The following is a 21,667-nucleotide window of genomic DNA, read 5'->3' as shown; positions in this document are numbered from 1 at the left end:
GAGAGCCTTGTGGCTCAGAAATTGGTCGGCAGATGTCATCTCAAAGAATAGCCTGTGTTCCATGGCTTTTGAGCCTGGTCATTTATTTGGTGCCGAATTAGACAAGCTTTTGGAGGCCATTTCTGGTTCTAAGCAGGGGAAGCGTCTCCCACAGGAGCCAAACAGAAAGAGGAATTTCTTTTTTCGGTCCAGAAGGTATTCTCCGAAAAGAGAAAACGCGTCCCAAAGACCAAGAAACAGGTCTGAACAGGGTTCGTTTCGGCCTTATCGCTCCTTCAGAAATACTTTCTCCGGTAGAAATGACAAAAACAATGATAGGACCCTCGCGCAAAAGAAAAAGAACACCTTCTGACGCCAGAGACTCCCTACCGGTGGGGGGGAGACTTGCTTATTTTCTTCCACAATGGAAAGAAACAATTTCAGATCCTTGGGTTCTTCGTCTGATCTCACACGGCTATCGGATAGACTTCCTCTCGACTCCTCCTTCAAAATTCAGAATTACGCCTCCTCTAAAACAAATACAACAAAAAGCTTTGGAAGAAGCTATTATGGAATTCATTGCCTCCAGAGTGTTAGAGCCTGTTCCTCAGACAGAGGAGGGCCTAGGAACCTATTCAAAAGTTTTTTTTTGGTTCCAAAGCCAAATGACAAATTTCGAATGATCATAGATCTTCGGTTCGTAAATCAGTTTATAGAAAAAAGATCCTTTCGTATGGAAACTATAAGATCGGTGACAAATGTCTTAGATCGGGGAGATTATATGGTCTCTTTAGACCTCAAAGACGCGTATCTCCATGTTCCTCTCTGCAGTGCTCACAGGAAATTTCTGCGTATCGCAGTTTACATCAGAGGAGTTCTACGACATTTGCAGTTCACAGCCCTGCCTTTTGGTATAACCACAGCCCCCCGTATCTTTACCAAGATTGTGGCAGCTATAGTGGCAGTTCTGAGGCAACAGGAAATCACAGTGATTCCGTACCTGGACGACTGGCTAATTGTGGCAGTTTCAGCATCCTTACTGAAGAAACATCTGACCAGAACGGTCTTGATGCTCCAGAGTCTGGGGTGGATAATCAACTGGGAGAAGTCATCAGTAACTCCTTCACGCTCGATCCGCTTCTTGGGGTTGCACATCAATTCCGTAGAGATGAAGGTTTTTCTCCCCCCAGACAAAATAATCAGGATTTCAGAAGAAGTCCACAGAATTCTGACACACAGTTCATCTTCTCTCAGGGATCTGATGAAGATTCTAGGCCTTATGACATCGTCCATAGAGGCAGTACCGTGGGCCAGATTCCATATGAGACCCCTGCAGATGGAAATTCTGTCAAAGTGGGACAAGAAAATCTCTACTTTAGATACAAGGGTCATTCTGTCCAGAGAGACAAAGATACAGCTGAAATGGTGGTTGCAGAAGGAGAATCTTTCTCGAGGTCTTTCCTTCCAGCAGACGGATTGGGCGATACTAACCACCGATGCCTCTCAGTTGGGATGGGGAGCCCATTTCGAGCATCAGATGGCCCAGGGGTTCTGGGATCCGATGGAAAGCTCCATGTCATCGAATTTCAGGGAGCTGAAGGCAGTGTTCAAAGCCATCCAAGCGTTTCAACAACACTTGAAAGGAGACGGTCTGAGAGTCCTATCAGACAATGCCACAACGGTGGCATACATCAACAGGCAAGGCGGTACCAGATCAGTTATCCTAAACAGAGAGATTTTCAGGATTCTCACCTGGGCAGAGAGGAATGTTCCCAAGATATCAGCAGTACACATAAGAGGGGAACTCAATACTCTTGCAGATTCATTGAGCAGGAATTTCGCGAGGCCAGGGGAATGGTCCTTAGACCCGAACATATTCGGGGAGATCTCGAGACAGTGGGGTCTCCCATATATCGACCTTATGGCAACCAGGAGCAACCGGAAGCTTCAGACCTTTGCATCCCTATACAGGAAGGACCAGCCAGACTTCCTGGATGCTATGTCATTCAAGTGGGACTTTCCCCTAGTCTACATCTTCCCTCCGTTGCCTATGATTCCCAGAGTCCTGCAGAAAATCCGGCAGGAACAGGTGAACGCCATTCTAATAGCTCCCTTCTGGGCCAAGAGGAGCTGGTTCTCTCTCATGTGGAGGATGGCTCGGAACAACTTCTGGATTCTGCCACAGATTCCTTCCTTGTTGACACAGGGGTCCCTAACCTGTCAAAATCTGGAGGTCCTTCAGATGACTGCCTGGAGACTGATTGGGCCATATTAGAATCTCAGGGTCTGGCACCAAATGTTAATAACATTCTAATCCAGTCTAGGAAGAAGGCCACTAATAAAGTCTATGCCAGAGTATGGAGAACTTTCAAGAAGTGGTGCTTGAATAATCAAGTGGAGGATCAGTCTTCGATCAATTATGTCCTTAAATTTCTCCAGGAAGGGTTTGATAAAGGCCTGGCAGTCAACACCATCAAAGTTCAGATTTCTGCCCTTTCAGCACTGTTTAACAAGTCCTTGTCATCTTTGGCCCTTATCAAGAGATTTGTGAAAGCTATCTCTAGAATTCGTCCCAGAAGACTCCACGCCTGTCCTCCCTGGGATCTATCCTTGGTGTTGAACTCCCTGACCCAGTGTCCATTCGAGCCTCTAGAAGATTGTTCCTTAAAATGTTTATCGTTTAAAACCCTGTTTTTGGTTGCCATTACATCTGCAAAGAGAATAGGGGAACTTCAGGCCTTATCAGTAAGAGAACCTTACCTTACCTTTCTTCCAGATCGAGTGATCCTCCGGCCTCTTCCCACCTTTAGGCCCAAGGTTTTCTCTATGACTAATGTTAATCAAGAGATTGTTCTTCCATCCATCACGCAAACAACAGATGAAGACTCTAGTCAACTTCTCCTCTTGGATGTGGGAAGGGCAATCAAGATTTATGCAGATCGCACCAAAGAATTCAGGAGAGATGAAAGTTTGTTTGTCTCCTTTTCAGGAAAAAACAAGGGCTGTAAAGCGTCCAAAACTTCACTATCCAGATGGATTAAAGAGATCATTCAGATGGCATACATCAAGGATGACCGTGTGCCACCTCTTCGTGTCAGAGCGCATTCTACAAGAAATGTTTCCACCTCGTGGGCTGAAGTTGCGAATGTCTCAATGGAAAACATTTGTAGAGCAGCTACCTGGAGTGCTCCAAACACTTTCATTCAACATTATAGAGTGGATGTCTTAGCCTCTCAGGAAGCTTCCTTTGGCAGAAAGATTATCCAGAAGGCGGTGTGACCGGATCCCGCCCTTTTTGCTTGCTAAGTCTCAGCGTTGCTGCCGTATGGGACGTAAGGGAATTAGTAAATTTATACTTACCGTAATTTACTTTTCCCTTAGTCCCTTCGGCAGCAAAATACCCCCCCAAAATAAATCCTTAAGCATTATCTGGTGTATTCTTGTTTATTCACTATGGTCTGTTGTCATTAACCCTTTTTTATAGGTTGGTTTTAATTAACTTTATTGTTCACTTGTCCTACCAAAAGGGAGAGGAGAATAAATCTCAGCGTTGCTGCCGAAGGGACTAAGGGAAAAGTAAATTACGGTAAGTATAAATTTACTAAATCTTTCGAAAGATCCACGAAACGGCAAAAATGTTGTGCGGGCAAAAAAATTGTTGCTGTGACTATTATTTTTTGACGCTTGTATCAATTTTTGTATGTGCGGTGAATTTTTGCGTGGCGAATTTTTTCATGCGTTTTGCCATTGGCGGACTGTTTTGTGAAACGCATGAAAAAATCCGCCGCGAAAAAATTCAACGCACGTCCAAAAATTTGCTGCGAATCCATGCCTGGCGAAGCATTTCATCACTTGTAGCCAAATATAAATAGTCGCGCAAATGAACGCACGCCATGTTAGCCATACACGCCAATACTTGCAGAAAATTACTGTATTAAAAATGAACATTTCGCTGCAAACTGGCGGCTGCGTCACTCTAGGGGAAACACATACTTGAATAAATAACACTGTAAGTCCTTATTTTATTGCAAAAACTCATTTACTGTACTTTTGTATAATTTTTCGCCTGCCTGTAGTAGGTGTTCATTTTCGCATAGCCGAATGCGATATTTAGCGCGCAAAAGTTATAGTGAATCATGCAATCGTATTGTTTTCAGCGCAGAAATTAACGCATGCGGTAAAACTAGTGCGAGAAATAACCCATGCAAAAATGCGATTTTTCGCACGCGATAATTTTAACGCAAAAAAGCGTGCGATAATTTTTATCGCCCTTTAGTGAATCAGGCCCATTATTTCTTTCTAAATATTGCTAGAGACTCTTTCATTCAGTTGTTAGCGCTACACAAATGAAGGAACTTATATTTAAATGCTCAAAATACTGTTTCGCAGTGCAGAAACTGCAATGTCCCTTTAAGTGAAATAATAATATAATATGTTAGGGCTCCCTCTTTATCCGTATTTTTCACCAGCAGCAGGGTTCTGAAAAGATGTTCTCACGTTAATACGCTCTCAAGTGGTGTATTTGAAATCTCTTTAATGTTGGCATTCTCTAACCAATTACACCATGGGAAAGATGAGTTGCGTTGAAAATGTCAAGTAAGTAAAAGGTCCTCAGTCCCTATGGTTTTTGATGGCACTTCTTTATCAAAGTCTTAAACTACAGAATCTCAGCTTAAAAAAGCAACTCAGTTGAATTCTAGAGAAATTGCAGAGATTTTACAAGCATTAAAGCATTTACCAAACAGCTTTAGTTTAGATTGTATCTATGTTTAATGGTGTAAGTTCCATTTAGAATTGTAGAAATTGTAACATAGATGTTTAATTGTGAAGTTCATTCTAATGAGTGCTAGTGATCCTTAAAATAGAACAGTAATGGCCCATATTGGTATTTTTATATCTGGGATACATTTTTTAAAAATGTCAGGGCAAGTCAGAGCACCTGTTTCTTTCCCCTTATTTGTATTGGATTAATCATATCGGCTGCTAGATTGCAAGCGAGTGGGAGAGAGAGGTTTATGTACAGTAGCACATGCTGCCTTGACTCCTCCTGATTAGTGATAAGCCAAAAAATTGGCGAAAACGACAGGAAAATTCAAGAAACAGCAAAAATCAGCGAAACGTGTTTGTTGTTCAATTCTTTGATCAATTGCGTTTTTTTACGTAACCTCACCACTTTTTTTATGAGTGACAAATTTTTCTGCGGCTAATTGCTGTGGAAGTTTCATGAAACAATTTGTCAATGGCAAAATGTGGGAATTCCATGCCTGCCAAAAAAATTTGCTCATCACTACTCCTGATTTTATGCTACCCTATTCTGTATCAATGTAGTGGGGAATTGGGTTAACTATCTACTCCTCATGTGACTGCTGCTAAAGCCAATAAGTGGATAAGCAATTTCAAATTATATACACATAGGGGCACATTTACAAAAGCACGAACGCTCGAGCGTTCATGCGAACACGCCGAGCGTATTTTTGCCGATTTATTCGGGCGTCCGCACGACTTTTTCGTACGCCACACGACTTTTTTGGACGTTTGCACGAAAAAATCGGAAAGGTTTTACCACTGTTTACAATTGTTCGATATGAAAATTTCGTGACTTTCGGATCGCCAATACGATATTATCGTGACTAATACGATTTTTTCTTACGCATTTTCGTGATATTTGCGATCTTCAGAAATTTTCGTTTCCAATCCGATTTTGTCCCATTCGTGATTCGGATTCGTGGATTAGTAAATGTGCCCCATAGTGAATATGTGCAATTTTTAAAATTATTCCCTTTACAAAAATACTTAATTATGCAAATACTGCACAATTGTAAGCACTTCATAAAATGTGACCTTCCCTGTAAATGTTTAAATGATCGTTTACCGTATATTTTTTGTATTTCTTCTTAACCAACTCAGAGCCATTTTAAGGCCTTGGCACTGGAAAAAATCTAGCTGTCATTCTGCTGTGCGCAGCATGGCAAGGATGTTTTAAAACCACACCCAAATTTGGGTCACATCCAAAACCTAACCCAGACGTTCCAGAGTAATTACTAGAGAAAATGGATAATGTGCATTTTAACCCCAGACATACCAATATAATCCTTAAGTAAAATGGATAATGGGCACATTAACCCTAGACATACCAATATTATTACTACAGAAAATCAATAATCAGCATATTAACCCAAGCTGTGCCGGAAGAAATTGTCAATGAGCACTTCATTCATCCCAGACAAGCAAGATCACTAAAAAATGGCCGGTGAACACTCTATTAAGTCCAGACATGCCAGTTACAACACTGAAAAATATCCAATAAGCATGCCAGACATACCATGTTAACATAATTCACAGACAAATATGGCACCTCCTAATGTATATGGGCATAAACATTCTACCATGCTTACAAGAAAGGTTTGTTTTTCTTGTTAAGCTTTAGAGATGGTTTGCTAATTGCACTATTACTAACTCCTCCTACTATACTTAGAAGAAATGTCACTCAATAAGTTGTAAAAAAAGAAAAAAAAAACAATAGCAAGTTATTTCCCTGTGTGAACTGCCTGCCCTGTGTTCTCCAATGTGCAGGTCATCTTTATGTTCCGAGGTACCTCTGAGAGATTATTAGAGTCATATTTGACAGCTGAATTCTTTCATTTGTTGAAGTCATTATGAATTAATGTTGATGGCCCTGGGCTGTGAGCCAGAATGTTTACACTTGTGTTGACTCACTTGTTTCTTTCCAGTCTTTGCACCTCTACTAGTTTAAAAGAATAAACAGCAACATATATACAGTATATAGATATGTGTCTAACTATATGTCTGTCACTAAAGCCCATGTTCAGTGTAAATTTTAATGTTGAGTACACTGTATTTTGACTTTGATTGATCTTAAACATATTCAATTTTACAGATTTGACAGACTACTGACAAAACATGAAGAGAAAACACCATGTTATTCTTCCAGTTGTTAAATATTTATAGAAGTGTATTCTAGCAAGTAAATACCTTTTTAAGCACTTTGAGGTTTGAGCAAATATGAAGGGGATTTACAAATAATATTGTTGCAATGGTATTATTATGCATTTAACTGCATACACCTAATGTAATCTTCAACAGATTGTAGATTTGACTTGGCCTTAGCTTTATATCATATTTGTTCTCATCACTGTCACTATCATAGCTACAGAGAATGAAATCTCAACCATAATGCTAAAGCTTAAGCTATCATGACCACCCACTAAAATACTGTAAGGAAAACTTGGCTGAAAGAAATATGGATTTATCCTATCCGATCATGTAAAGAACTGAAATCTTTTTTAGAAGCTTCTGTGGTCTACAAGTTTGTATCTTTTTCACATTTGTATAAGATGGATCTTGTACCAATTCATTTCCCTTAACAAAATATTGTATGTGACACTGTGTATAAGCCCCTACATTATCTTAAAAAGTGTAAAAACCATTGAGAGTTAATTGTGCTTGATTATGAAAAAATATGAAATAATTAAGAAAAAAATTGAAAGGCTAACAGCATTACAATATGTGACAATCTTGCTCTGAAAACAACAATTTCAAGAAGAGACAGTAAGAATAAAATAATTTGACTGACTACAAGATTAGTATTTCTACCCAAATAGCTAAGAGATTGGTGAAATTAAAGATTTTCATCATGAAGGTTTTTGTGACAAGTAATCTGAAAGCCAGGTCTATCAGCCAGACAATCAATTACTGAATGCAGCACAAAGCTAGCCTGAAAAGCAGATTTCCTTTATTCATTTAATTATAGGGGAAATGAAGGAGACAAATCTTCTTTTTCTAGCAGTTACTTTTCAACAAGAAAAACACCAGAATGTTATGTACCCAACATGACATATCTTGGAAACGATTTTGATTGTGTTATTGGTACATTTCTCTATTTGAAAGGTTTCATAGAAATCCAGAGTTTTCTCTTGTCGTGTTTACACTGAATGTTCTGTCTTCCTAAGCAGTTGCTACTACTGTATGTCTTGCCTGTGCTCAACACAATATATGTACCCCCCTGTCTCCTTTACTGTTACTATCTCCCTTATTTCTATTTTTATGTTGCCTGATCACAACTGTTCGTGGTACGGCTAGGGAAGGCTGGTACCTTTTCTACTGTATGGATTGTTGTGTGTTTTTCAGTGTACGATGTGTGAATCGTTGCCTAGCTACTGATATATCTGTCAATGTATTTTTCTTATTATTACCCGCTACACATGCATTCCTAATCAGCAGCTAATGTGGCCAGAAACACTTCTAGAGCATTATTTTATCATTACCATTTTTCCATATCATTGATCAATAGAGGTATAGGACCCGTTATCCGGAAACCCCTTTATCCAGAAAGTTCCGGATTACGTTAATCCCATCTCCCATAGACTTCATTTTATAGAAATAATTCAAATTTTTAAAAAACATTTCCCTTTTTCTCTGTAATAATAAAACAGTACTTTGTACTTGATCCTAACTAAGATATAATTAATCCTTATTGGAGGCAAAACCTCCTATTGGGTTTATTTAATGTTTAAATTGTTTTTAGCAGGTTTAAGGTATGGAGATCCAAATCCCGAGCATTCTGGAAAACAGGTCCCATACCTGTATCACTTTACTAGTGTGGTGAGACAAAAAGCTAAAGAAAAGTCCATCACACAACTGGAAGTAGTGTCAGAGAATGTGGCAGTAATAAGAAAACTCACTGGCAATGAAAGAAAGGAAACAGTGAGTACATTTATAATGCCAGAAAAGAGAGACTAACATTTAAAATGAGATCAATCTGTAAAGACCATGTCATAAATAGGAGTATTATGGAATATTGTGTCTGGCTGGTGGTGAGTGGTATTTTGTTCAATAGATATTTATGGTGTACACAACCATAAGACTGGAAGATAACTGGATAAACAGAAGCTGGAGAAATGACAAAGATAATATAATTCTAAAAGGAAACTAATTATTAGCCAGGAACATTCATTTGGAAGCCTGAAAGCTTGTAACAGGGATATCACAAATATTCTGGAACTCTTTTTGTATCACAACATAAAAAACATTATTAAATGGCTAGTCCATGCTCCTATTTAAATCATCTAGAAGTAAAATAAGAAGCATAACCTTAGGCCAAGGGCACACGGGGCAGATTGTCAATCTGCAGATAACAAGTGCCAAGTCTCATGTTTGTTGGCGGATGTTGGCTGCACGTACCTGCACCTGAGTCATTGTGCTGGCCCGGATGCAGCCACATGGAGTAGATTTTGGCCCCAAAGCCAGACCAAAGCAATGGCTCTGAGTGCAGGAATAGTAAAAGACCGATGCCAGCTTAGAGGATGATTCTCTGCATGCTTTTATCCTCAGGTCAAGAATTAGCCCCACGTGACATTAGCCTTAGTCCCCTCTTCCTCCACATTGTGTCCAGTATTGATATCATAGTAACATAGTAACATAGTAAATTGGGTTGAAAAAAGACATACGCCCATCAAGTTCAACCATAATGCCTATATATAACCTGCCTAACTACTAGTTGATCCAGAGGAAGGCAAAAAACCCCATCTGAAGCCTCTCTAATTTGCCGCAGAGGGGAAAAAATTCATTCCTGACTCCTTTCCCCCGGTGAATTCAATCATGTTTTCTCCCCAGGCTGTTGCTCCTTTTAGACAGTGGCACGGCACAAGTTTTCTCCCCAGGCTGAACAATAGGCATCACCCAGTGAATTAGCCGCGCATTGAAGTACAATGGCATTATGTAGAAGCAGGTCACTGTTTGCCTAATAGCTTATGTTACTTGCTCATATAATTTCATACATTTTTTGCTTCATCTCTACACTGAGTTCTAATCACCACATGCAGAAACAGAGAATAAGACCCTCAAATTCTGTTTTGGTTCATTAACAAATATGTGGCTTTGTAATTAGTATTAATAATCTTATTTTTAATAAGATATGCTGCTTTAACACTATCATAAATGTATAATAATGGCTACTGCAGCCAACTGAGCAAAGGATTCATGGGCTTTATGAAGCGTCAGTAAGTGCGCTTACCTCTAATTAAAAAGTATTAACAATGCTTTCATATTTTTCTCCACAAAGAAATGTGTCCGTATGATTAATCCCTTCATGCTACTTGCATTAAGACATTAGATTCAAGAGGCCGAAGTCCATATATTTATTGAGCAGTTAATAGAATATGAGCATTCATTTATTTAATGCCAAATTAGTTCCTGGTTACTTGCACTATTCAGCGTAACAGCCATACTGTACAGATATATCGGTCCTGGTTAGTGATGAGTGAATCTGCCCTGTTTTGCTTTGCCAAAAAATATGGCAGTCTTTTAAAAGATTCGCGGAACGGCAATAAAAAAAAAAAATTATTGCGTGCAAAGAAAAAAAAAATTTGCCGCCGGCAACAGTTTTTTGCCACGTGGTGAATTTTTACGCGTGGTGAATCCATGCTTGGAGAATAATTTCACTCATCAATAGTCCTGGTCATTTCAGTGGGTGCTTTCAGAGAATCCAGGATCCCAAGGTTTTAATTTACCCCTTTACCCTCAGTTTCAGCTTTCCTAGAATATCATGACTGGAAAAACATCCTTGCATTTTAAAGGACCAAGAGTCAAAAAATAAGGTACAGGTAAGAATTATTTATATCTTAGTTGGAATCAATTACAAGGTACTGTTTTATTACTATTGAGAAAAAGGAAATCAGTTTTAAAATTCTATATTATTTGATTAAAATGGAGTCTATGGGAGACAGGCTTTCGTAATTCGGAGCTTTCTGGATAATGGGTTTCTGGATAAGGGATCCCATACCTGTACAATTATTTGCTGTTATTGATATGCAATTCCTTCGAGTTCTACCATAGTCAAATAGAGTATGGGCTTTCAGAGACCTGTGATCTGTGAGTACACAAAAACCTTGCACATTCAGGGGCTTATTTACTAACCATCGATTTTTCATTTTAAACTCGATTCAGATTTTTTTAGAAAAAGTTGCAGAGAAAAAATGCTGTGACTTTTCCAAGATTTACCATGCATCTAAAAGGCTTAAAATGTGACTTCGACAATTCGCTTGATTAAACTTGCAGAAGTTCATGCAGAAGTCAATAGCAGAGGTCCCTTTCCTTGAAGTTATTTCTTTTGTCTTTAGAGATTTCACTGGGTTTTGTCCGAAAATCACCACTTTTTCAAATTGTCACAGCAACAATTTGATAAAGTCAGGATTTTCGCAGTGACAATTTGAAACAGTCTAGTTTTTCACAACTTTTTTCAGACATTTGGGAATATTAGAAAATAAAAAAAAAAAATAATAAATTGTTTTAGTAAATCTGCCGCTAGGTCTATTAGCCAGTCATGTTTAATTATTGTGCAGAATCCCATTGTTCCATTAATTTTCAATGAGGCTAAAAAATGTTTTAATAAGTGAGAGACAATTCTCATTGACTTCTATTGAACCAGCCAGAATTTACTTGCCAAGTTTTTTCTGGTGATTTTTCGAGAATTTTTTATTTAATAAATACAGACTATTCCTGTTTCTTAAGAATATTCTCAAGTATATTCTAGTTGTTTTTTTTCGCAAATCGTGATTCGAATTTTGATAAATCGGTCCCTAAGATTATCAGAATTGTGTTGTTTCAGATGTAATACAATTCAGAAGGAATCATTTTTTCTACAAAAAAGTTTTAAGACTATAGTTAGCCACCTCAGTTTTTAACAAATTCATTTTCCTCTTTAAATTCTTTAATTGTATGTAGAAGGTTTTGTATTTAAGTCTAATGTGAACGAGAAATGCTGCCAGATTTTAATATGTGAAAAAAAGAAAAAACATGGGAACATTCCGTCATATTTCAAAATCTCTTGAGAATTAGGCTTTACAGATCCTTTGACACAGAAAATAGTATTTTTAATGAGTTTTATTGATTGACAATTTTACTCATCCAGTTACGTGCTACAGAAGTAAAAATTGCACACTGAATCAGTGGTCAATTTAAAGAGACCTTGAATTCTGTCAGTCTCCGGTATATTATTCGGTTTTCTGGCCTAACATTGATTACGAACTCTCAGATAGCAGATTTAAGAAACCTTATCGCCAATTATGTCTAGTTCTTATAATTGTCACTTCACTCATATGAAAGCAAAAGTCACATTTTTAAGAGTTCTCTGCAAACAAACAAAGCAGAAAGGAAAACAGACTAAGACCCGCATTTTGACAGAATTTTAAGTCTCACTTAGTACACAGTTTCTCAACAGGGTTTTAAATTGTGCAGAAATGCAGTAAAATTGGCATTCCTAAGTGGTCTTCTCAAAGAGTGGAGAAAGTAGTGTATAGCATAAGGAAATTTGTACCCTGTTATAAAGAATCAGACATTTCCATGCAGAGATTTCGTATGAGGGATTCTGTGAACATCACTAGATATGCATATGCTTTACATTAGTGTTGAGCGTAGCCCCATAGCTAGGTGACCCAGCTCTGTACTATAATTAAAGTTATAGGAAGAGGGAGTTGATTCCTTATGTCCTCTTGGGAAAAAAGGAATATGTTTAACAAGACCCTGTGGCTGTAAAGGTAGAGGTAAATTTGTGGTTGATCTCGTTTAATAAGCGTGTTATAGGATTAGTAAATTGTAAGGTCAGTTGTTGCTCCATCAGTCATTCTATATTGTCTTATTCCAGCACACAGTAGTGGACAGGTTGGCCTAATGCTTGTTCAAAAGTGATAAACATTTATATCACTTACCCCAGAAGCACAGCAGTAGTGGATATCCTCCTACAACCATAAACATAACTGGAAGATTATACATACCCCCCAACTGACAGTCCTGGTTTCTATAGCGCATCCTGCTGTCCCGGATAGTTCAATGAAGGTCCCAACATTCATTGAACTATCCAGCACAGCGGGATACACTGGCTGGTGCTGGGCGTTACTGCTTTGTCTGCTGCTTTACTTCTTATGCCTCTCCTTGTGCAGCGCGACAGGCCCTTTTATAGGGTTGCGCCCCATGTGTACGCGTGACATCATTACGTACGAGCACAACCTTATAAAAGGGCCTGTCACCGCCACATCAGAAGCAAAGCAGCATAGAAGCCTATGGGTGGCACCTGTTTATGGGGGTACCTGTCTATGGGGGCACCTGTCTATGGGGGACCTGTCTATCGGGGCACTTTCTATGGGGGTACTGTCTTTGGGTCACTTTCTATGGGGGGTACTGTCTATGGGGGCACTTTCTATGGGGGTACTGTCTATGGGGGCACTGTGTATGGGGGGTACTGTCTATGGGGGCACTGTGTATGGGGGATACTGTCTATTGGGCCATTGGGGCACTGTGTATGGGGGCACTGTGTATGGGGGTACTGTCTAAGGGGGCACTGTGTATGGGGGTACTGTCTAAGGGGGCACTGTGTATGGGGGTACTGTCTATGGGGGCACTGTGTATGGGGGTACTGTCTATTGGGTCATTGGGGTACTGTGTATGGGGGCACTGTGTATGGGGGATACTGTCTATGGGGGCACTGTGTATGGGGGATACTGTCTATGGGGGCACTGTGTATGGGGGTACTGTGTATGGGGCCACTGTGTATGGGGGGTACTGTCTAAGGGGGCACTGTGTAGGGGGGTACTGTCTAAGGGGGCACTGTGTATGGGGGGTACTGTCTATGGGGGCACTGTGTATGGGGGTACTGTCTATTGGGTCATTGGGGCACTGTGTATGGGGGCACTGTGTATGGGGGCACTGTGTATGGGGGATACTGTCTATGGGGGCACTGTGTATGGGGGTACTGTGTATGGGGCCACTGTGTACTGTCTATTGGGCCATTGGGGGTACTGTGTATGGGGGGCAAAACTGGTACATAGTCACTTATAACTGACTGCCTTCTCTCTATATTTGTATTTTATATGTAGGAGTTGCTATATTGTTTTCCTTAGGTAGTACAGTATGAGGGTATAGCACATTTGCGTCTGATCCCACCATTCCAACTATATAAAAGGAGTATTTTTTTAAATGGGGTGTGGTAATTGGGGCGTGACCACAAAAGTGGGCGTGGTCAAAATTGCTGCGCCGCGCATGCCAAATCTTTTTGCCCCTCTTTTCATTTTTCAAATGTTGGGAGGTATGGGTAATACATCACTGACTACTGTGTCCACAGTAAGGCTATAGCTCAGAGTTTAGTCACATTAAACACATAATTTGAACAGCTATTGCATGCCAGTGCATATATAATGTGTAATACCTGTCTGCACCCTAAATGTGTTGCCCTTAGCATCTACACAGTATAGCAGTGCATATAAGGCCAAGATGGATGCTGGTTTCAGACCACTGTAACCTACCTAAACACAGTCTGGCTGTTTGTATTGGTCTCTGTATTGAAAGAAGCAAAAAATACATATACACTGTGGTGCTACCACCTTCAGAATTTAGCTTTATACATATATAATACCTGCATGCAACACACCTGTCAGATATAATACATATACAGCCACAATTCTGCTTGGTTGTACCCTTAAGTCAGTTGACCACTACCTGAAATACAAATAAAATACAGCGTAGAGACTGCAGTAACATGCAAACTACATTATCCAGCTTGGCTGTTGCTTCTACATAAGCCATAGTCACCAGGTGAGCAATACCCCAAACAGCCCGTTTTAATAGATAGCAAGCTTTTAACAGAATTGAATGTTGTTTAAACCAACATGATACAGGGTCACTATCAGTGATATGTTACCCATACTTACCTGGAGGCTGCATAAGCCAATATGACCCAAAACTGAATAATCATAATACAGTATGGACATTGCCTTAGCCTCCAACCCACAGTACTGCAAAACTGCTCCAGCATATATATTCCAATTGTTAGTTATCTTAGCCAGCCAGCCAACCACTGATGTGTTTTAACATACATATCAGTTTAAATGGATATTACCCAGCAAGAGGACCGCTCAAATGCTTTAACATATACATTCAGTATTAACATATACATGGAATATTACCTACTGAAATGTTTTAACCTATACATTCAGCATAGATGGTATATTACCCATGAGAACCACCAAGATGTTTTAACATATACGTTCAGTATAGATGGTATATTACCCAGTCAGCTCTCAGGAGGGACTGAAATTGGTCAGATATCAGTGCTGCACATGGCAACAAGGAGAAAGGGTTGAGACACAAGGTGTAGGAATGGGCATGACCAGAGTTGTGAGAGGTGTGGCACAGGGTATTGCTTTTAGCAGCATACTGAGGTTATATTAAACTAGATTAGGGTAAGCTTCTCTAAATAAATGTGTTTTTAGAGATCTCTTGAAGGCAGAGAGATTGGGAGAAAGTCTGACAGTTTGTGGGAGCGAATTCCAGAGAAGGGGGGCAGCCCTTGCAAAGTCTTGAATGCGAGTGTGTGAGGAAATGATGAGAGAGGAGTTGAGGAGCAGGTCAGTAGAGGAGCGTAACAAGCGGGTTGGATGGTACCTAGAGATGAGTTCAGAGATGTAGGGTTGGGAAGAGTTATGAACTGCTTTGAATGTGAGAGTCATTACTTTGAATTTTATCCTGAATGGTAGGGGAAGCCAGTGCAGGGATTGGCAGAGTGGCATGGCAGAGGGACTGGCAGAGCAGCATGGCAGAGGGACTGGTAGAGCGGCATGGCAGAGGGACTGGCAGAGTGGCATGGCAGAGGGACTGGCAGAGTGGCATGGCAGAGGGACTGGCAGAGGGGCATGGCAGAGGAGGAGCGGTTAGAGAGGTGTATGAGCCTGGCAGCAGTATTCATTATGGACTGGAGAGGGGACAGTCTTTGGAAGGGAAGGCCAATTAATAGGCAGTTACAGTAGTCCAGGCGAGATATTATAAGAGAGTGAATAAGAATTTTGGCAGCATCTTGGGTGATAAATGATCGTATTTTGGAAATATTTCTTGAAAGTGACATGATTTGATAAGTGACTGGATATGAGGAGTGAAGAACAGGGCAGAGTCAAGGATACATAGAAATACATAGATATACAACACACTGGCTAGTTATATATGTCCCATAGGTCTGGAAGAACAGACTATGGCATGGAGTTAAATTAGAGTGCGGGTGTTTGGAAGGAGTTTGCTGGTCTTTCTGTTCCACCATTCAATTGTAAATTTGCTTATCACTCCTGTTTCCCAAATCTGGGCAAGCTGATTCAGCTGGGACCACAAGTCCCAGTATACTCAGCAGCCCCTTTGTCATTTGCCAGAATCCACAGATTGCCAGTCTGGGCCTTCTAAGGGTTATAACACACATACTCAGGGCCGCCATTAGAAATCACGGGGCCCCCCTGGGCCCCCCTCCTCCCAAGCCCTGCCCCCAATGGCCCCTCCCATCAGTACAAAGGACACACAGACATTGGTAGCCAGGGCCCCCTAAAACATTGGTAGCCAGGGCCCCCCTAAAACATTGGTAGCCAGGGTCCCATAAAACATTGGTAGCCAGGGCCCCCAGCATCCTCCAGTTACCCCCTCCCCGGTCCTCCAACTCCCCCCCAAAGTCCTTTCCAGCATCCTCCAGCTCCCACCCCCCCAAGCATCCTCCAGCTCCCACCAGAAACCTCCAGCTCCCCCCCAGAGTCCTTCCCAGCATCCTCCAGCTTCCACTCCCCCAAGCATCCTCCGGCTCCCCCCCAGCTCCCAGTGCAAACTTTTGCGAACTTTGCGAACCCCATAGACTTCAATGGGAAGGCGAACTTTAAAAACTAGAAAAGCCATTTCTGGCCAGAAAACTGATTTTAAAGTTGTTTAAAGGGTGCCACGACCTGGACAGTGGCATGCAGGAGGGTAATCAAGGGCAAAAATTTCTCTGAAAAATACGTTGCTGACACAGCATTTTGTGCTGTAAAGGGCAGAAATCACACTACATTTCTAAACTTGTGTAATAAACTGCTTTAAAACGTCCGGCGTCTACATGCCAATCAAGTCGTGTAAAGGTTACAGCCGGTTCACACGCAAAGACAAAACGCCGCAGTAGTGGATACGGAATTTATTATTGCTGGTGGAAAAACATCGCTCAGGTGATTTTATTGCAATGCAATGTCACTACTATGTGTAACATGTTTGGTGCGCTACTATGAATAACAGCAAACAGCACTGGACACATTAAAGAACAGTAAGTAAAATTAAAAAAAAAAAATGTAATAATAAAAAAAAGTGATCTCTGGTTGGTGCTGGGGGTGAACTACTAGGAGCAGCACACCAGTCCCCAACACAGCTAGACTAATAGCACTGGGCTCTATAAATTACAGTAGCAAAGTAAAAAAACACAAATAAAAAAAAATGATGTGAATGTGTGGTTGGTGCTTAGTGCACTACTATGAGCAGCACACCTGTCTCCAACACACACAGACGGAGCTGCAGTACACAATGAAAAGAAGAGTAACAGTAATCAGAAAATAAAAGCAGTCCTTACAAGGACTATTGGGTTACAGCAGATGAGATCAGCAGGACAGCTGCCCACAGCAGCTACATACAGAGCAGTAGAAAGTAGATCACTAGTCAGACTCAGCAAAGCTATCTAAACTCTCCCTCAAACCCCTGCACAGCTCTCTCCCTATGCTAACACATCAAGCACACACAGGCAGAATGTAAAATGGCTGCTGGGCTTCGGTTTATATATGGAAGGGAGTGGTCCGGGGGTGGTCCAGGAGGGAGAGCTGCCTGATTGGCTGCCATGTATCTGCTGGCTCTGGGGTGAGAGGTCAAAATTTGGCTCCAGCTAAGGCGAACCCAAAATTGCGAACATCGCTAAAAGTTTGCGAACTTGCGAACACCTGATTTTCGTGCGAATTAGTTCTCCGGTGAACAGTTCGCAACATCTCTAGATATCACAACTGTTGTAACCAGACACCTTTTGGGATGCCCAGCGCTTCATCTGTAGGTACACAATAGCAGGCACCGGATGCAGAGGGAGAAAGTCACAAAACAGACCGGGGGCAGAACCAGAAGATCAACGTCAGAAGTCAAGCCAAAGGATAAACTGAAGAGTAGTCAAGAAACAATGCCGTAATCAGAAGTCCAAGCATCAATAATCAGAAGTACAGGAATGCTCAGTGTCAGTCAGAGACGATCACCTCACACTGGAGTGTAGGCCTCGGCGTCTATTTACGCTAGATGCGCATGCGTCTGAAACTGCGCGCGACTGCATGTGTCCGCACGCTCGAATATGGGCTTGTGTCAAAAATTGCGTGTGCGAACACTTACGTGTGCGAGTAGGCGCTTGACATTGAACGTATGAGCGTGTGATTTAACGTGCATGCGCCAAACATTGGCCACAGCCGAACTCTGACATATTCAGTGTGAGAGACATTATACTTCTAGGGGTAATTTTTGTGAGATTTCTGGACATGCCCACCTATGTCCTGACCATTTCTTTTTATGCTCCACTCCCTAAATCACACCCTGAAAAATCCATTTAGAATGCATGGGTCTAGACCCTTTCTTTTTTTTTGACTATTGCAAGTGTTCTTTCCAAATCTTCTCTATTTAAAATTTTCTGTACCTTCGACATCAATCTTCTGGGGGTGATATTTGTGAGACTTTTGGATATATCTCCACCCCCACCCTCCATCCCACCCTGATAAATCCATTTAGAAAACTCCTAAAGAACGCAAAAGAATCAACATCTTTGCTGCTTTCAGTGTTTATGACTTTTTCTTCAAAATTAATGATTACCAAAGTCACTCTCCAAATCTGGGCTTATAAGCAGAGGTTGCTTTGCGTTATTACAGAGTTTCTTAAATTTAGGGTCCAGACCCTTTTTTTTTTCTATTACAACTGTTCTTTCCAAATCTTCTCCATTTAAAATTTTCTGTATCTGAGACATCAGACTTCTGGGGGGTGATTTTTGTGAGACTTTTGGATATATCCAGCTATGGCAAGTTCTCGCATTATGTGCCCCCACCCTCCATCCCACCCTGACTTTGTCTTTAAAATGAATCAATACTAAAAGTCACAGGGGCTCATTTACCAATGCATCGCAGCACTGTAATAGTTGCAGAGGCAAAACTTTTGCCCTGTGCATCGGTTTGTGTGCTGCGATGCATTGATAAATGAGCCCCACAGTTCTTTGTTCTTGCATTCTGTTCTGCTAGGTATGTAATTTGCATGCCCTCTTTTTCCCCTCTTCTTCAGTTCTTTATATCTACATGAGGCTTTCTTTAGGAACTGCAAAGGTCATCATTATCATTAGCTTTTACTTTTTGCCAATGACATTTGATATGGAGATGCTAAAGAGTGAGTTCCTTTATACAATGACTTGGTTAATGATCCAGGTTTTTGTATCTTTGTTAAATGACCAATTACTTGTAATTGGCCAGAATCTATGTTGGGCAATTTCTGATGGTCAAAGGCTTCATTTTTAGTCCTTGCTGGGTCCTTCCTTCTAATGGTCTTTTCATGTGCACACAATTTTGGTAGCTGATACTGGTTAACTCCTTCTTTTCTCTTCTCCAGTCCCTGTTTAATAGTAGGAAGTATGATATGCTCAATCTTCTTAGAAGGTGATGTTTCTCTCCCTCCTTTTATTTCTTTCCAGGTTGCCGTGGTTTTTGTTCTGTGTAATAAGCAAGGGTTCCTTTCACCCTTAGCAATACTTCCTTTGAACATTTGATTCTTTTCATCAGTCATTAATGGTGAGGTCTGGAGTGGTTTTTTTATTTGATTCCCTTTAACTAACAGCTGCTTTCTCTCACATAGAGGGATTTTTATTACAGGTTGTTTATAAATTAGCTCAAATACTCCCACATAAGCGTCAGCATCCTGTTTCCGGTCTAGGATAAGGCGTAGTATGTCCTCTTGGACTCTAACAACGAGCCTGCTGGTCACTGATGTAGACAGTGACATATCGGGATTAGCATTGATCTCAATCAACCAGGGTTGGAAGTTCTCTCCAAACATGAAGTCTGCACCATAGATCTGAAAACTATTTTTCCTTCCCTCCTCCATGTCCTGGGAACATTGCATGGTGTGAATAATTGCTGCTTTCATGCCTGGTTCAATTATTTCTTTCCATGCATTGGTTGCTCCAGTCATCTGGAGGTAATCTTGAAATTGATTCTTGAACCACATGTTTTCTTTTGGGAGCCGTGGATGTCGGCTCCGGGAAATTTTGTAGTTCTTTTGAACGGCATTATTGCACAGGTGTATAGAAGAGTGTAGGTTCTTCAAGGAGAACGGTTGCGATGAAAAGCGCAGGTAACACTCCTTGTAGTACCAGATAGTTAGTGGATTCCAGTTGGTTACCATAAACCACTGGCGTACATCAAATTTGGTGCCATAAATTAGTAGTGGCCTCTCAATATATTTTTGCACCACCAACTTGTCATCATTTATAAACAGTGGATCACAGTCCACATACTTAAGGGCTTCCTCTAGGTAATCAATACAGGTTATGCCCCTTCCTCTGCTGCTAGCTCCTGGTTTTACAATCCATATATTTCTTTCCCCGTCAATGTCCAGCTGTGGTTTCACTGCCTTCAGTTTTTGTAACATATCTTGGCACTGGCTTACATAATTTTCAGCCTCATTTATGATTATATTTTTATGGATCGCCTGATAATATCCATGCAGGAATTCTTTCCATTCATCTTCTGTAATGGCATTAGTAGAACCCAGTTTCCAGTCAATATCTTTATGCTCCGAAGTGTTCAAGTATTGCTTGCACGCCTTGAGAGCTGTTTTGATAATTTGAACTGGGACACTTGTTATAAGTGGTTTGGCTTTCTTGTAATATTTTAACAGAAGTGCAGCAGTGATTTCTTTTTTCACGTCTCTTCTGTTAGGCATATTTTTTCCTTCACGTGAAACAAGTTTTAGAATGCTACAGGCAGCAGTGAGCCGGAAATCCTCAATAAATGCTTCTTTTTCTTCTTTGACTCCCAGTCTGTAGCAACGTGGGAAAAAGGAATTTAGATCAGCATCTGCAAACCAATGCAGGTTTCTTAAATTGAGGCACAGGCCCACCTTAGTTGTGAACACAGATTTGGAATAATGATTTATTATAATCTGATCATTTTTTAACAAGCGGCTGTCCAAGGAGTTATATGTTGGTACCCAGACAAAATTGGGATCTTGATTACGTAAAAGCCTTGATGTAAGATCACAGATACCTTCTGGATCATCAAAATAATCATGTTGGCTCTTATGAAAGTTTTTCTCCACCCATCCTCTGCTTCTCAGGCCACTCCGTATGTAAGGATAATAGCCTTGGATAGTAAATATTTTATTTTCCTGAATTGCTTTTTCTACCAATAATTTAGCCTGTTTAAGGGAATCCGGATTGATTTTCTTTGTATGGGTTTTTTTTGATACATGTCCTTTTGTAGGAGAAACATCATGTTTGTCCTTAGCTGTAGGCTGTTTTTTGGTTTTGGTGTCTGAATTACATTCTTTTTTTTGTTGTGTTCTAACAGTCTTCCCGGGTATAGTTCTCTCCATCTAGCTAGTAAAAGTGTTCAATGATCTTGCTTGTACACTAAAAACTAGCTGGATTAAACTTGAGTGTAGACTAAAGCTCAACTGGATGAAACTCACAGTGTGTCTCTAGTCCTTTCTCAAGGTATACTAACTGACAAGTGAGCTTGATCAAGCCTTTAGTTTTGGTCATTGTGATGTCATCACATTTCCATGGCGATTATCACGTTTCCATGGCGATTATCTCTTAGCATTGAGATGTCATCACGTTTCCATG

General features: G+C 40.7%; 1 protein-coding gene across 1 annotated transcript; it reads right to left on the bottom strand.

The window, feature by feature from the left end:
• Positions 1-19,164: 19,164 nt before the first annotated feature.
• Positions 19,165-21,414, bottom strand: ttll3 (tubulin tyrosine ligase like 3). Its single transcript, XM_002940966.3, has one exon. It carries the CDS (start codon positions 21,412-21,414, stop codon positions 19,165-19,167), a length of 2,250 nt encoding a protein of 749 aa, XP_002941012.2.
• Positions 21,415-21,667: the final 253 nt, after the last annotated feature.

The sequence above is a fragment of the Xenopus tropicalis genome, chromosome 2, assembly GCF_000004195.4.
Source record: "Xenopus tropicalis strain Nigerian chromosome 2, UCB_Xtro_10.0, whole genome shotgun sequence".
Taxonomy (NCBI): Eukaryota; Metazoa; Chordata; class Amphibia; order Anura; family Pipidae; genus Xenopus; species Xenopus tropicalis.
This window is presented reverse-complemented; position numbering and strand designations above follow the sequence as displayed.

Coding starts and splice junctions, on each gene's coding strand:
- ttll3 (XM_002940966.3), bottom strand. CDS start 21,414: ATGGAGAGAACTATACCCGGGAAGACTGTTAGAACACAACAAAAAAAA.